At 33.2% G+C, this 14811-nt stretch overlaps 1 protein-coding gene across 2 annotated transcripts; it reads left to right on the forward strand.

The window, feature by feature from the left end:
- Nucleotides 1–1997: 1997 nt before the first annotated feature.
- Nucleotides 1998–14234, forward strand: LOC118036944 (serine/threonine-protein kinase BLUS1). Of its 2 annotated transcripts, XM_035042816.2 has the most exons (22): nucleotides 1999–2339; nucleotides 2665–3316; nucleotides 4198–4452; nucleotides 4958–5082; nucleotides 5218–5262; nucleotides 5390–5471; nucleotides 5574–5642; nucleotides 5715–5885; nucleotides 5993–6058; nucleotides 7002–7070; nucleotides 7214–7357; nucleotides 7479–7552; nucleotides 7842–7981; nucleotides 8066–8108; nucleotides 9442–9533; nucleotides 9672–9748; nucleotides 11747–11872; nucleotides 11963–12005; nucleotides 12089–12135; nucleotides 12682–12743; nucleotides 12827–12878; nucleotides 13854–14234. In XM_035042816.2, the coding sequence occupies exons 2-22, from the start codon at nucleotides 3149–3151 to the stop codon at nucleotides 13896–13898; spliced, it is 1995 nt and encodes a 664-aa protein (XP_034898707.1). In that variant the 5' UTR covers nucleotides 1999–2339; nucleotides 2665–3148; the 3' UTR covers nucleotides 13899–14234. The 2 variants fall into 2 exon arrangements, with proteins under 2 accessions (XP_034898705.1, XP_034898707.1); XM_035042814.2 differs by having other exon boundaries at nucleotides 1998–2339; nucleotides 7842–8108.
- The last annotated feature ends 577 nt before the right edge of the window (nucleotides 14235–14811 follow it).

The raw sequence follows: 14811 nt of genomic DNA on the forward strand, positions 1-14811 counted from the left end.
AAATGATTTAATTAGCCTTAAAAGCAAAAGAAAAAATAAATTAGCATCCATGGGTCTCTCCCTGTAAAGTAAAAATTACTAAATTTGCTTGTAGGGGCTTTTTAGTAATTCTCTCCATGTTTTTTTTTTTGTTATAATGAAGTTAGCTCATGGGTAGTTTAATATTTTAATAAATGTATAAAAGTATTAAAAAAGATATTTGGCTCGTATGCACACGCCATTAGGTCTCTGCCTCTACTTTTTCTAGAGTCGCACCACCTTCTTTCATGTAAAGCCGCATGTGTGGTGTTTTGTGCGACAATGTTTCATTGATGGCTTCTTTCCTTTTCTCCTTTATTTTCTCTTCTTCCATGTAAATATACACTTGCTATTTAAACTTTCATGTCCTCTCATTATTTATTTTTTATTTTGTCAGATTTCAAATTTATTTTCAATTTTATCTTTGAATCCATAATTATAATTTACTATTTTTTTCAAGTTCGATCCCCATTCTTTTGATTTTGATTTTTTGTTTTGAGTTTTTTTATGAATTTGATTTTTCTTTTCAATTTTACCTTTTAGTTCAAAAGTCTAGGCAATCCTCTCATTTACTTTATGTTTCAATTTAGGTCCTCATTCTATTACTTGCTATTTATTTTTTGTTTTTGATTTTTTTTATACAATTGATTTTTATATATGATATTTCAACTTTGGTCATTGTTTTTTTATTTATAAATTTTTTTCCTTGGTTCTTTGTCAAATTTCAATTTATTTTCAATTTCATCATTAGATCCATGAATATAATTTGTTATTTTTTCATATCTAATCTTCATTCTTTTAATTTTTTTTTTTTATGAATTTAGTTTTTCTTTTTAATTTCGCTCTTCAATTCAAAGCTCTATGTAGTCCTCTCATTTACCTTTTATTTCAAATTAGGTCCCCATTCTCTTAGTTTTTAATTTTGTTTTTAATCCTTTTTGACAATTAATTTTTGTATAATTGCCCTCTCATTTACTGATATTTCAACTTTGATCCTTTTTTTTTTGTTGGCCTTCTTGTCAAATTTCAATTTCATAATTGAATATATAATTATAATTTGTTATTTTCTTTTCAAATCTGGTCCTAATTTCTTTGATTTTTAGTTTTAGTTTTGGATTTTTTTATTAATTTGATTTTTCTTTTCAATTTCCCAACCCAACTCAAAATTCTATGCAATTCTCTCATTTACCTTTTATTTTAAATTAGGTCTTCATTCTCTCAATTGTTATTTCTTTTTTGTTTTTGATCATTTTATATAATTTTTTCTTTCAATTTCATCATTCGATATTTGATTTATTAGAGGTTGAGGTTTATGGTTTTTTTAGAAGGGGTGCTCCCTATTTAGTGACTCGGGTCACTAGTTTGAAAAATTAATAGGAGTTAATTTTTTTTTTTGTATTTTTTCCTTTTTCATCCTTTGACGTTTTTCATTTAAAAAAAAAAAGACTTTATGATTTTCTTTGGTTTCCTTTCGATCAAGTTATTACAATCTCATGATTCTAGCAATATGTTTGGTTATATAACCTTAGCATTTTTTTAAGTTGTTTTTGTATTTTATTTTCATCTTTTAATATTAAATTATCTTGGAATTCATTTTATTAAATTTTTTTTATTTAAACAAGTTTTTTTTATTATCATTATTACAATTTTCTTTTAAAACTTTATCTATTTACTACGGTTGCTTTTTCCTGCCATGCAATTGAAGAAAATTATCTTACAAGATCCAATTATTGATTATTATTTTTTTGATTTTATAAAATACACTAGCATAGTTTTTTATATTAAAAAATAAACTCGGCAGGCGGCGCAAAGCGGGCCACCTTTCCTCTACAGCTTGCGTGCAAATGACTAATAACTTACTATTAAAGAGAGGTTCGCGGGCTGAAACGAGTTGAGAAAAATACAAGCCAATCACGCTTGACTGTTGAAAAATACAGGCCAGAGTCACAGGGAGATGCTATGCAATTAGCTTCCCTCTCCATGTGCCCCGAGAAATTAGCGATGGAAAATCTAGGCGATATATTCACCTATAGGTCAGAAAGAAAACTCAATAAAATCTCTTGGGCATTGGCGGTCCCCACTCACCACCCTTAACATTTGCAGTTGCCCTTCTCTCTGCCAAGAGTCAAAAATAAAAAAATATATATACAACTAGCAGCTTTTTTATTTTATTTCTTTCTCGTCGTTCCTGGTATTATTTTTTCTCTGCTATCAATCAAATCACCAAACACAGAGCTCCGATAATCGCAAAAATTAAGGTAGATCTTGAGAGAGAAAAATCTCAAGTCGCCCGTCCTTCTTTTCTGGTTTAACTAAATCAGGTCAGATTTTTCACTACTTGTTACTGTTAAAACCCTAGAAATCTCTGCTTTTACTTTCTAAATCTGTTGCGTTAGATGTGATGCTTTCAGATTCACTGATTTTTCCCCTTAATTTTGAAACTTGCGGTCTTTTATGATAATTGTTGCTTCCTGATGTTGTGATAAGCTTCTTCTTCTTCTTTTTTTTTTAAAAAGAAATCGCTACTTGTTAGATTACCACCAGGAGAGCAGAAAAGGGATAGCAATGGTCAATAAAAAAGAGAGAGAAAGTCTTCTTTTGAAAAAAACCAAACTGTTGAACGTAGATGATTTCTTTCTCCTACAGGTACCGCCTTCTGGGGTTTTGTATGAGATGCTGCTGCTGAATTAGAGGTTTTTTCAACTTGCTTTGGCTGGCCTTTGGAGCATATGTTTTTTGCTTGTGTAAAAGAAAGAAAGAAAGAAAGAAAGAAATTGGAGATTCTTTTGATGGCCTCTAGAGCTACTTCTTGTACAGAGTCCTCCTGATTGTCCGTAACTGGTTGTAATAGTTAATAGATATCCGAAAACATCAGTGCAATTCAGGGGTTTTAAAATAATTAATGCTTATTGAAGTGGTTCTGCCTGCATTAAAAAAAGACCTGGCCAGTATCATGTTGATGAAGCTGTTGGATTCATATGATATTTTATGTTGAAAGGGGAAAATGCTGCCCAATTGGAAGAAACCCCGCATCACCTTACTTTTAACCTTCTCTGCCTACACTTTGTTTATCTTCACTGGAACATTTAGGAGTAAAGCTGGTGTTAATGGTGTGTTATAAGAGCAAACCATGGAGTGTGTCTCGGAGAAAAGATATCCTGTCAATGCAAAAGATTACAAGTTATATGAAGAAATTGGTGAAGGTGTCAGCGCCACTGTGTATAGGGCTCTCTGCATTCCATTTAATCAGATAGTTGCTATTAAGGTTCTTGATCTGGAAAAGTGCAATAATGATCTGGTAAGTAAATTACATTTTTGTTAGATTCTAATATGTTCGTGTTTATTTCTATGTTGGATATGTACAGAAAAAAAAGGCATTCCTCTCTTTTAGAGTAACTGCATGGTTATTTCTTGTTCTATTCATTACTTTAGGCCTTCTTCTGTTCCTTTTCTGAAGATGCTTCTATGCCCCATACATCAGTTATGCACATGTCTGCATTAGCTCCTATCAATAAACAATAAAACTAATTCTCAGTCTGTTTCATGAAAACAAGTGATCTTGGAAATCAAATTTCATGGAAAATTTTTATGGTGTTTAGTATGCATTAGAAAATAACTCTTTTTATATATATATATATATAGATTGCCATTTTTCTTTTAAATAATAGAATTAATCTGACAGGATGTGTCTTCTTTTTATAAATATGGTTAATACAATGTAACATAAGGTCTTTACTGTTCATCAAGCTTTTGGGTCCTTGTTGGAAATGTGTTCCCATTGCGGGATAGGATAGGGAAAACAAATCTGTCCTAGTAAAGCACTATTGTTTTTTTTTCCTTGACTGGAGAACAAATTCATTGGACCAATTTTCCTTAGCTGCACCAAACATTGGTAACTCAGGAAAATGTTCCCCATACTAGTTAATTCTTCATGACCTAGTCCAGTGGTTCATTTTCATTTCCGCTATTCGATTTATAACAATAACTAAGCTGGTTAAAATCTCCGTTGAAACATGACCTTAAGAACTCATTGCCTGACTATACATGTCTTCCCTCAGGTTCATTTTATGTGTCATTGATGGTTGTTTCTAGGTTGTAAATCACTAGATCACATTGAGAATTGAGCATGAAGTACTGGATTGGCATCATATTAAACATTTTCCCATCCAACTGATACAGGATGGTATCCGGCGGGAGGTACAGACAATGAGCTTGATTGATCATCCGAATGTATTACGAGCACATGGCTCTTTCACTGCTGGCTATAGCCTTTGGGTTGTGATGCCATATATGGCTGGGGGTTCATGCCTTCATATAATGAAATCTGCTTACCCAGAAGGTTTTGAAGAGCCTGTCATTGCTACATTATTGCGCGAGACTCTCAAAGCTCTCGTTTATATTCATGAACATGGGCACATCCACAGGGATGTTAAGGTAAGTGTTTTGCAATTATGCATCTTAGCATTTCCTTATTTCTCTCACCTGTTATTCTTGATGTTTGTAGTAATTAGTCAGTTTTTGTCTTCATTAAATGTGCTGTATGAATATCAGTTTTCTTGGAACATATTAAATAATTAACAGAAACCAAGAGGTCCACGCAAAATTTTGTGCCATGCAATAATTTATTGATTCATCAAACCAAGAGTTCCTGATGAGTTTTTGCAGAAAAAGTTATTTTTTCCCCAGTGCAGTTATGAAACATATGCTTGGATGGTATTTGCTTTTAGCCTCTAGTCTTCAACTTTTTTCTTCTCAATTCTTGTGCTCAGTGTTTCTTAGCTTTATTCTTTCTGAATTTTGTGGTCTTGAATTGTGTCTTGTTGTATCTCATGGCACATGTCATGGCATATGTATTATTATTCTGTCAACTTTTTCCCCTTGGAGTTTAGGGGATTAATATTTTGATGTTTCTCTTACCTGCTTTCTTAACTCTTTGCAGGCTGGCAACATTTTAATTGATTCTGATGGTACAGTGAAGTTAGCAGACTTTGGAGTGTCAGCATGCATGTTTGATACAGGAGATAGGCAACGCTCAAGAAATACTTTTGTTGGCACTCCTTGCTGGTAATTGTTTATCCTATTTCCCTTTTAGTTAATACATTACTATTGGAAACCTACACTCAGTGCTGTTTATCTGAGGCAAAAGAATACTATACATGTTATCAGAATATATATTTTGTGTTTTTTTCTTCTCTCCAGGATGGCGCCTGAAGTTATGCAGCAATTGCATGGATATGACTTTAAGTGAGTTGGATGTGAATCTCTTGTTTTTTTTTTTTTTTTTTTTTTCCTCTTTTCCAATCTTCTTTTTCCTTCATAAATATCTCAATTTCTTTGCTGAAATTGCTGTGAAACTTGCTTCTCTGAACAGAGCAGATATCTGGTCATTTGGGATAACGGCCCTTGAACTTGCTCATGGCCATGCTCCTTTTTCCAAGTATCCACCAATGAAAGTAAATTTCCTTTTCTGATACTTATGCTGTCCATATTAGAAGCATTTCCTGGTGCTTATTTTTCCGTTGCACGCTTTTGATATTTCCCCTTATTTACTGCAGGTTTTGCTGATGACCTTACAAAATGCACCTCCAGGGCTTGACTATGAAAGAGACAAGAGATTTTCAAAGGTCTGTTGTTCAGCTGAAACAATTTGACTCTTTTCCCTTGTGAATTGTAATGAAAGTGTTTCGCTTCTGCAGTCATTTAAAGAGATGGTAGCTGCTTGCTTAGTGAAGGATCCAAAGAAACGACCCACATCAGAAAAGCTTTTGAAGCACCATTTTTTTAAAAATGCACGCTCTCATGACTATCTTGTTCGGGCCATTCTTGATGGTCTTTCTCCTTTAGGGGAACGGTTTAAGATACTGAAGGTCTCTTGCTCATCTCCAACTTCATGTTTTCTGTTTTTTAGACTTTCTTATGGAAAAAGGTATAAATTTTGGTACAGATCCTCAGACTTCTGTTTTCACTTTTTCAGGCAAAAGAGGCTGATCTTCTAGTGCAGAATAAGGCCCTGTATGGGGATAAAGAGCAAATATCACAGGTGGTATCTGTTAATGGTTTAACTTCTGGCTTAAACCCAATTATTTAGAAAATTTTGGTCCTAACTTGGGCTGTGGATAAAATTACATGTGAACTTAACATGGTGTAGTTTGGATATATGATACTATGAATAATGAATGGGTGTTAGGAAGCAGGTTCACCCTATGCTGTCTTCCAATATGAATTGACATCAATGCAGTATCATCTTTTACCTATCTTCCTTGTTATTCGGGAACACAAACACACATTTTGGGCATGTCCGAAGAACCTTAGCTGAAAAAGTGCAAAACCTTGTGTATGTCTTTGGTAAGCAGACTCTAGAATACTCTACAAGGCCAAGTCTTCAACATTCATTGCATGAATGGTCACTCCCTTATACTCTTACTTGGTAGCTTGATGCTTATCATACTACCAAACAATAGATCATACAAAAGCTTGCCACCTCAGATTGTAACATTGTCCAATGAGTTATGAATTAATTTCTGATTTTTATTAAACTCTTGAGGTTGAATGTGAAAAACTGAATTTAGTAAAACAAACCATTTTTATCTGTTTTATTTTCCTTGTAATTCACCATAAAATTCAGCCTTGATAAGTTGAATTTGTTTTTGAATATGGTAAAATGTGATTGGATCCATGCCAGAGTTGGAATGTCCAAATTTGATCCAAAGATTGGAAAGTTGAAGTAATTTAATTTGGGTTGATGTTTTTCTGGTAAATAGCAACTTCTAAGCTGTGGCAACTTTTTCATCAATGATATTCCTGTAGTACAAATGTCCTTACTCTTAAAAGCTATGCATTACAAAAAAATGGTAGCATGCTTGCTTGTGCTGTGCGTGTCTCTGTTTGTGTATTGTATGAAATCTTACAGATGATTAGAGTGCTTAAAGTTTCTGCATATTTCTCCTTTGATATCACTGTGAAGTAACTCTTCTGTTTTGCAGCAAGAGTACATAAGAGGAATCAGTGCTTGGAATTTCAACCTAGAAGATTTAAAAAATCAAGCTGCCCGTGTAAGTAATGTGTTCCTGGTTTGAGTGTATATGGTTAAGATTGATTGCTTAGAAAAGTAACTTGTCGAAAAGAGTTGGCAAAGTACACAAAACTTCGTATCATTAATTTGACTGATCACCGCTGGCACCATTGCTACCTGCAGATTCAGGACTATGATTGCATGTCAAATGCAGAAGATCCAGATTTGAGTGGGAAACAAATGGACGGGAGCAACATTGTTGGGTCTCCTGCTGATAAGCTGCCTCCCAAAACTGCTAATCATTCAATTTCTGCTCCTAGTCAGGAGGTATTATTTTCCCCATAATGACTTCTTTTAGTTCTTTGCCTTGATTCTCAGATATTTACTGCTAACTGCTGAGGTCAAGGTTATCCTTTCATATGTTGACATCACCTTTCATTTATTTCAGGATGGCTTCAACGATCTACATGATTTGGAGACTTCACTCCCTTCATTTCCTATTAAACCTCTTCAAGCACTTAAGTATGTCTTACCCGCTCCCTCTCCCTCTTATGGCTCACATTTCCAGTTCCAATTATTTGACATTCAATTAATGTACTGCCTGTTTGGTAGTGGGTAACAGTTTTTTACGTAATATATTGAACAGCAATTACTCTATGAAAAGTTTATTTGAATTATAGAATCCATTTATGTACACTGTGATCAACTGTTGTGCTTTTGGATTCTCTACAATAGTTTTGTGATCTTAACTTATGATCAAATATGAATATTCCTTGTCATATTAATTATGCTGTCATGTAATCTGATGCAGAGGTTGTTTTGATGTTGGTGAGGAGGCTGTGGGTGCAACTAGTCCAAATTGGAAGGTTACTTCCCAAACAGAATGTGAACAACAGGTTCTTACAGAGTTGTCATCGAGTGCCATGGACCAAGAAAGCGAAAGAAATGAGGGTGAGAATTCTGGGCGAAGTAGTTCTTTACCACGTCATGTCATTTCTGAGCATAAATTTATTTTGGGTGGTCCGTTATTACCAGATAATGCCCTTTCTCCAAAAAAGGTTATCGGCGATGAAAACAGGTCAGTTTTTATCCCAAGTAAAGTCGATTCTAAATTTTTCTCCTTTTCATTTTATCGATTTTCAAAGTAGAGATCTGACATTTTTTGTCTGTACTCCCTGAGGGTAGAAGAAGATGTTACCTAAAAAATTAACTATTCTATCAAGGACTACAATGCTGAGTTCATGTAAAAAAAATATAGATTGAACATTTGTTATCTCTTGGCATATATAGCTTAAAGACTCTTTAAGATATAATGCACTGAGGTCTTTGAATGATAGTCTTGAAATGTTTGTATGTGATACAAGTAAAAGTTGTTTTGGTAAATGCCTCTGAGTCAACCACATGAAGCATTATGCTCACTGTCCATCTCTTTTGTGGTGATAGGACTTCTTCCATGTTATTGATCTTTAAACTGGAAAAAAAGAACTTGAAATTTCTTCAATCTTTTTGCTGTTAAATTTTTCAGGCAACTCTTAAATTTTTTTCTGGTATAGGTTCTAAAGCTATTATCAATTTGTGCCAGCCTTGTTATGAGGTTGCTTGGAGCTTCTTTTGGCACCTGAAGTCTGATGCCTTCAAAAGAACATATTTATGTAAACAGAAAGTAAACTATTATTTAATCTCTGTTTTTAGGGAAATAATTAGCTATCCCTTTGGTTTAAAAACCCAATATTGAATCCCTGTATTTTTATATTTGCTTGCCACTAAGTCCTTCCATTGGTTTTCCATGGTAATTTAATAGTTTTTTTTTTTCCCATAAACTGCCCATTTCTAGTCAATGTTTTTTAATCTCACTTGCTACAAACAAAACAAAAAATGCTGGAAATTTAAGAAAGAAATCACAATCAAATTTGGTCGATGGACTAATGATTTTCAACTAGAAGGACTAACGTACAAAATCATAGAAAATGTAGCAATAAGTTATAATTTATTCTGTAAACAAATGCAATGAAGGCTGGGCAGAAAATGAATATTGTCTATAATCAAAGTGTTGCTACAAGATGAAAGCTCCAGCTGTTCAATGGGTTTGTGATGCCACTAAATGAAAAGTTTGCTGCTTTATGGGTGTGCTTTAAGGAAGTCATGGCGGATTAACATGGTTAGTGATCTGGAGGAAATGGAAAATGGGCTGAGAAAAAAATGAAATGACTGTTTAAAGTAATCTTAAAGCCCATGTTTATTATCAACATGATTCTGAGTTATAATGTTAGTTAATAGGCTGTTTCAATTTGCAATATACTGCTATCTTGAAAGTGTGTGGACATTTGTTGCTTCTGACAAAACCATGTATCAATGTGTAAAATCTTGGTTGCAGTAGTCAGTAGTGACTTAAATGTGCTCATATTATGTAGGGATCTCCTGCAGCCAAAATACCAATCTGAGAGAAACTATAGTGGTACATTGTTGCATCGACAGAAGAGGGATACCAACAACCTTTCATCTGGTATGTCAAATCATTCTTGGATTTTTTTTTCTCTTTACACATTTAGGTCTTGCATTTAGTATATATTTGCGTATATTATTGGAGATGATATTACTTGTTTATAGTGCATGAATATACTTTTCCTACTGATTTGTGCAGTGGAGGATACTTCAGAAGGAGCAGTTGTCCAACGCAGGGGACGATTTAAGGTCACTTCAGCTGATCTCAGCCCTAAGGTATATATGATTACTATGCTATGACCACTGGTTAACCTAACTCAACCTTCAGTTGGCATGAGAACTATTTCTGTCAGTCTGCTATCAGAATTTATCTTGGACAAAGCTTACAGCCTTTTATAATTTGTTGTTAAACATGCCATTTCTATTACACTGTCTTTTGGTTGTAGGAATCCATCCTAATAATAAAATGCTCTGTGCCATGTTGCATTCCTTCTTACTTGATCTCAAATATACATTTTATGGTATGAATTTAGGAAATTTCTTAGCATTTGAAACAATTTATAATCCATAATTATATATAAAAAGACAAACTATGTCAGAACATTTGACTGATAAAAAATACCCATACTATGAAGGAATGTTGTTAAAAAAACATCAATCCTGTTTTTTCCTGTACATTGCAATATATAAGCTACATAAACTGTAAATATGATTAGATAGATCTCTTAATCACGCCCCGACCTATATAGTAACTTTTTGGAATGGTATTATATTGTCAAACTTTACAAGTGCTTAAAACAAGCATATGAATGCAAACAAAAAATAAAAAAATCAATAATCTAAAATATAAAATTACCTCAAATTTGGATCTTTAGTTGTCCTATATTACCTTTGACTCTTTAAAACTAAGGGCTTTAAAAAACATTTGTTACTGCTTTAACAAATAAACCGTACTGACAATGAAAAAGAATTCTTTTAGCAAAAAGAAAAATAATTTTATTTGCTTTAAAAATCAAGCACATTAAATTTATTGTAATTTGTCAAACTCTATGCAAGAGTATACAAAATTATATAGGAAACAACAATTTTGAAACTATTTTTTGAAATTAATGAACATATCAAAAAATTGAATGATACACTTGCATGACATGTGCCCTAAAAAAAAAAACTGGATAAGTTTTCTATGAAAAGATCAGGTTAGATGACGAAAATGACAAATGCTCTGTAACTGTTCTCTAATGAAGTATTGCAGTTAAACACTGCCATTGAGTACTCACCATGGAGCATATGCATGCATGATTGGCAGCAAACCACTAAAAATAGTGGTTCTTGATGTAAGCTTAACGCTTAAATTACTCAAGAATAACTAGTAAAACTAACAGTCTGGATGTTAGGACTAAAATAATCATAGAAAATCCAAGTTAGGATCCTTCATGCTTGGAAAGAAGATACACCTAGTGAATAAAATTATTATTCTTATTTTGTTTTCTTGCCTGCACCAATGATGTCAGTCAAGAAACAAGGTTCGAATGTTGAAAGCATATATTATGTCCACCTGTGTATTATTGCCAGTTTCTAATTCAATACTTCTTAATTGTTTTTTTTTGGAATAGATATTATTACACTAGTCTAGTCACTTGAATTTATGACCAGGTTAATATGTTTTGAAACCTGATCTTATTATTTTTCCAGACCACCTTTGCACACATAATACCAAGGATTCAAAAGATAATTTTGAAGAACCCTCCAATCCCTTTGGATGTTAGATAGAGACTTCTATAAGACACCCAGAAGCATTGGACCATAAAGCACCAGAAAAACAAATCTATCTCATAACAGTTGATTACCTCTCTTCTGTGTTTTTCGTACTTCCTTCTTTGTTTTTATCTTGTATGAGATTGGCATGTTCTCCCTATGCTGTTGCTGTTCCTTTTCTCCATTAATATAATTGTTTTTTCATGAGGTAAAAAACTCTGCACCTTTGACGTGTCCACTCATGATGAAAAGAACTGGGTTAAATTGAATTATCACTGTAAAGGGTTTCTAGACAGATTGGGTCTTTGAATTGTTTGAGGTTAAATTTATGTACCATGAAAATTTTGCCTAGTTCCTATGGAGGTTGAAATATCAATAAATCATAGTTCTTTCCTCCAGGGGACTTAGAGTGTGGTAGATGAGTCTGTTTGAATGTTATTTTTTATTTTTTTTAGTAACTTAGAAATTTATCTTGTAAGCGATCATTTTATAACTATTGCCATTATTCTTCTCAATCAGGGTCCTACGAACTGCTGTTTCAACCCGGTTGGTGGAGGTTCAGCTTGTGTAACAATATCAAACCCTGCAGCTTCCTCAGTTCTCCCATCATTGCAATGCATTCTGCAGCAGAACACCTTGCAAAGGGTATGATTCTTCTATAACCCCCCCCCCCACCCCCCTTTTTTTTATATATTTATTGTTTGAGAAAATACTTGTTCTACTGATTGTTGACAGGAGGAAATTCTTAAACTGATCAAGTACATGGAACAAACCTCAGGTAATGAATCATCTTTTAAAATCATTTCTATTGTCGCTGATCAGGCCTGCACACTATAATTAATGGGATTTGGTTATATGCAGGCAAGCTGGTGGAATCTGGTGAGGCAGCCACTAATGACCTTTTGCAGGTAGTTATCCTTTTTCTTTTTATTTCTTGTACTGAGCCCTTGCATTTTTCTTTTTGGTGGGAGAGTGTTTGGAACATAGAAATAATACCAAAATGTACTGCATTTATAATGTGTACTTGAAGTTCTGCTTTGCATATTATTTTAAGCAATAGTAAGCATCATTTTTCCTTTTTTAACAAATGGCAGCAATTGGATTATCTGTTTTTTGGTTTAATTGCTCGCTGTTTTCTTTCTTGGTGACAATGAGGAACAGGCAAAGATCTTGAATAAATTGTGATCAGTATTAATTTTCCTTAAATTAATGGTGGTTTTTTTCTTGATTATTGGGCGTGCCTGAAGTCAAATTGTTTAAAAAAAGAATCACTACTTAGCCAAGTTTTCAAATCCTGTTGCTTTCTACCTTTTTTCTGATCTGGCAGAAATTATTTCCCAATTTACCTAACAGAAAACTTCATTTCTCATTAGTCACATGTGAGTGAATGATGGTATCCACTTTTGTAAAAGTTGCTTACCATTTGATCAAATGATCTTTTGCACAACATGCAGATATCTCCTACTTGGACAAGAGAGAAGGAGCTGCAGGCTCAGGTTATTGGTCTACAACAAAGGTATGAAGAGAGACCCGAAACTAAGAGTTCTGAAATTATTCCTTGCAATCTTGGAATGAAACTGAAATTGGTTCTCTTGTCAGTGTTGGAAGCCTCTTTGAGGAATTGCAGAGACAGAAGATGAAAAATGTTCAGGTGTGCTGTAATGTTACATGGATTTATGAATTTGCTTTCTTCGCGTGTCACAAATAGCTGTGCTTACATTTTGTTGCATTTATTCTATCGAATCTTGTATTTGTGAGTGTGTAGCCCTTCTTTTTATCAAGCACGTCATCTGTTGCTGTTATTGAAAGGTTTGTCAGTTTAGATGACCTACCACCTTTTGATTATCGTCTTCTTATGATCATTTAGGTTCTTGCTACCACAATTTTCAAAATGGATTGTTTGCTCAAATGTTTCAAGACAGTTTTAAGTATTGTATGATGAATGCTTAGTATCGGTGCCTAACAAGGAATTCCTATAGTTTTTTTTATCTGACATATCAATCTGGTGTTGGTCTCTACTTTTACAAATAAATGTTTGTTCCCTTTCTCCTTCCCTCTATGAAAGTGAGTGATGGAAAAGAAAAAAGAAAAAAAGTCTTGCCTTTTGTGCCGTCAAAATTTCCTTTTTGATTCTTTCAAACTTCTACAGAAAGGTTGCAGGATTCAAACCAGTGGCTGGGCTGCCCCTGGCCTGCTGGGTTCAGTGGATGGTTAGCACCCCTTGTTGCCTCTGTACCCAAACAGAGGCGCTGTGCTACCCAGTGCATAACTTTGTTCCCCCTACGCAGTTTCTTGTTATGCCATTAACCAATCGCGAGTAACCCTCATACTGTTTGTAGACTTTTCAACATCTATGTTATTGTTGTGCGCTTTTCTTCTTCTTCTTCTTTTCTGAAATCATTGATGTGTCCCCTAGTCTCCCATTACTTCCATGTTCTAATCTTAAATTATGATTTACATAATGAGGCTATTGATCAAATTTATGCTGGCTTGCCACGAATTCTAGCAGAGTTCAGCATTCATTTGTCTACATTTTCTGGATATTGAAATCTACTTGTACCTATGCTAGTCGTTAGGGAATCCTGTATTGCCAAGTTTGGTGTCTTATCTTCTTTCCTGCTTGCAGTTGGAAAGACAACTCAATGCTTTTATCAGCAAGGAAAGAGAATGAAGCTGAACGGTGATGATAACATTTTTGGCGGCTTCATTATTTCTTTGGTGGCTAAGTTGGTGACGATCTGGCAAAACTTGAGGTACGAGGTTATATTTTGATTTGCTTTTCTAGTGTACAATATGTGTGAACAAGCCTTGAAGAGCAAGGACGCCCAAATTTTGAGATGCCATTCCTTGAGTCTCACATGATGTGCGACATGTTGTAATTTATTAACTCCATGCTGTAATTATAATTCAGAGTTTTATTCTCGTGATCCTGTGAGACTGGTATTGGTTATCTTCCGGAAAAATTTATTTTTTACAATTTAATAATATCTTGGTCAAATTTGTTGTTCCTGGCGATTTGACCCGTGTTTTACGGGTATATGTGTTTTATCACAAAAAAAAATAGATATGCAAAGCCTTTTCAAATTGTATAATTACATAAAAATCTAAATGTAAATTGATAAATTGAATAAATTGACAATTATCTACTTAAATAAATAAATAAATAATCAATGATAACTAAAAGTGAATAAAAAAAAATAAAAGATAGAAGAAAATGAAGATATTTAATTTTATAATATAAGATATTTATTCTGTTGTTTTTACTGAATTTATTTTATAAAATTATTTTTTTATTAAAATAAATAAAAATAAAAATAGACATGCATTAAAAGAAGTTTATGTAATGTTATATATATTAAAAATATTATATAAAAATAAATGTTTTTTGTTTTTAAAAATAAAATTCATTTATATAAAACATTAAAAAAACTATATGTAAATGAAATTAATATTTTCAAAGCTAAATACATATAATTTTTTTTAAATAGCTAGATAAGCAAAAATAAAAATTTATAGAGGAGAGATATTAATAGAAATATAAATTAAAAAACTATTTTAGAAAAGATATTAAAAAAAAAAAGCAC

This window comes from Populus alba, chromosome 1 (genome assembly GCF_005239225.2).
Source record: "Populus alba chromosome 1, ASM523922v2, whole genome shotgun sequence".
NCBI lineage: Eukaryota > Viridiplantae > Streptophyta > Magnoliopsida > Malpighiales > Salicaceae > Populus > Populus alba.